Source organism: Olea europaea, unplaced genomic scaffold, assembly GCF_002742605.1.
Source record: "Olea europaea var. sylvestris unplaced genomic scaffold, O_europaea_v1 scaffold32030, whole genome shotgun sequence".
In the NCBI taxonomy this organism is placed as follows: domain Eukaryota; kingdom Viridiplantae; phylum Streptophyta; class Magnoliopsida; order Lamiales; family Oleaceae; genus Olea; species Olea europaea.
In genome coordinates this window covers 1-1,293 of record NW_019250870.1, presented here as the reverse complement: position 1 = coordinate 1,293, position 1,293 = coordinate 1, and the positions used below count along the sequence as shown (strand labels likewise).

General features: G+C 30.9%; 1 protein-coding gene across 1 annotated transcript; it reads left to right on the top strand.

Annotated features, from left to right (window-relative positions):
* The first annotated feature begins 6 nt into the window (after positions 1–6).
* LOC111385559 (U-box domain-containing protein 21-like) lies at positions 7–592 on the top strand. The gene has a single exon (XM_023009960.1). It carries the CDS (start codon positions 32–34, stop codon positions 494–496), a length of 465 nt encoding a protein of 154 aa, XP_022865728.1. The 5' UTR covers positions 7–31; the 3' UTR covers positions 497–592.
* Positions 593–1,293: the final 701 nt, after the last annotated feature.

Below are 1,293 nucleotides of genomic sequence, written 5' to 3'. Positions count from 1 at the left end.
TACAAAGGCAAGTCTAGTGGTTATCTACCATATGACAATATCGGAAAACGGTGAAATTATCACATTAAAGTTTGTGGACATAGGATTAATTCCTTACATTCTTGAAATCCTTGTTGATGGTGACAAAAGCATCTGTGAGAAGGCTCTAGGCATTTTGGACACTATTTCGAGCTGGGATCGAGGAAGAGAAGGAGTGTACGAAAATGCATTAACCATGCCATTACTCGTAAAGAAGATCTTGCGTGTATCAGATACGGCAACACGATTTGTGGTTTCGATCCTATGGAAACTATGCATGGGGGAGAATGAAAATGCTGTGGTTGAGGCAATGAAGCTCGGGGCTTTTGAAAAATTATTGGTTGTGTTACAAGTTGGCTGTGGGGAAAGAACAAAATCAAAGGTTACTGAATTATTGAAATTGATGAATCTTTACAAAGATGAGCTTGATTGTTTTGCTTCATCTGCGGGATTCAAATTTGTCAAACGACCAAATTAGGATTTTATTTTATTTTATTTTATTTTTTTGTGATAGAAAAAGATTTTGTGATTGGTTAGATTAGTTGTACAAAATATACAGAAATTTTCATTCAAACATCCAATTTGAATATACTCTTGTTCATAGAAAAAAGTAATTGTTTTTAAATTCGCATTTGAGTTGATCAGGTTGCTTTATATTTATTTATTTCAACAATGCTACAGAGACAGGCTACAAGGTAAAAAGCAAAGTAGACACTTGTCAAAGTATTATTGGACACTTAAAAAATTAAAATAAAACCACTTTCTAACAAATCATTCCATCTTTGAATCCCTATTTTTTAATTTGACTGACTTTGTTATGCTCCATTTGGCCCCATTAATTTTCATTCCATTACATTTCATTTTTCTTTCTTATATTTTCAACTACACAAACTTCTATAAAATAATGACCCCGTTTGGTATTCATTTTTTTCAAAATGCATTTTTCTCCTTCTTCTTTTCAGTCACGCATACTTTATTAAAATAATATTACATGTAAATCAAAAATATTTCCTTATTTTTCAAACACATATTTCCCATCAATTTACTATTCAAAAAAATATTTTTACATAAAAATATCTCCCAAACACCCCCAATATTACACGTAAATCGAAAACTTTTCTATTTTTTTCAACCACTCATTTTTCAAAAAAACACAATTCCATCCATTTTTATTTCTATAAAATGGGGCCAAAACGGGAGCTCTATTTATTTTCACTTATTAAGTAGATATCTAATACGTTTCCACTGGGGAAGTGATTTACTTCGATTTTTTTT

Excerpts from the sequence above, each read along its gene's own strand:
- LOC111385559 (XM_023009960.1), top strand. The coding sequence starts at position 32 with ATGACAATATCGGAAAACGGTGAAATTATCACATTAAAGTTTGTGGAC.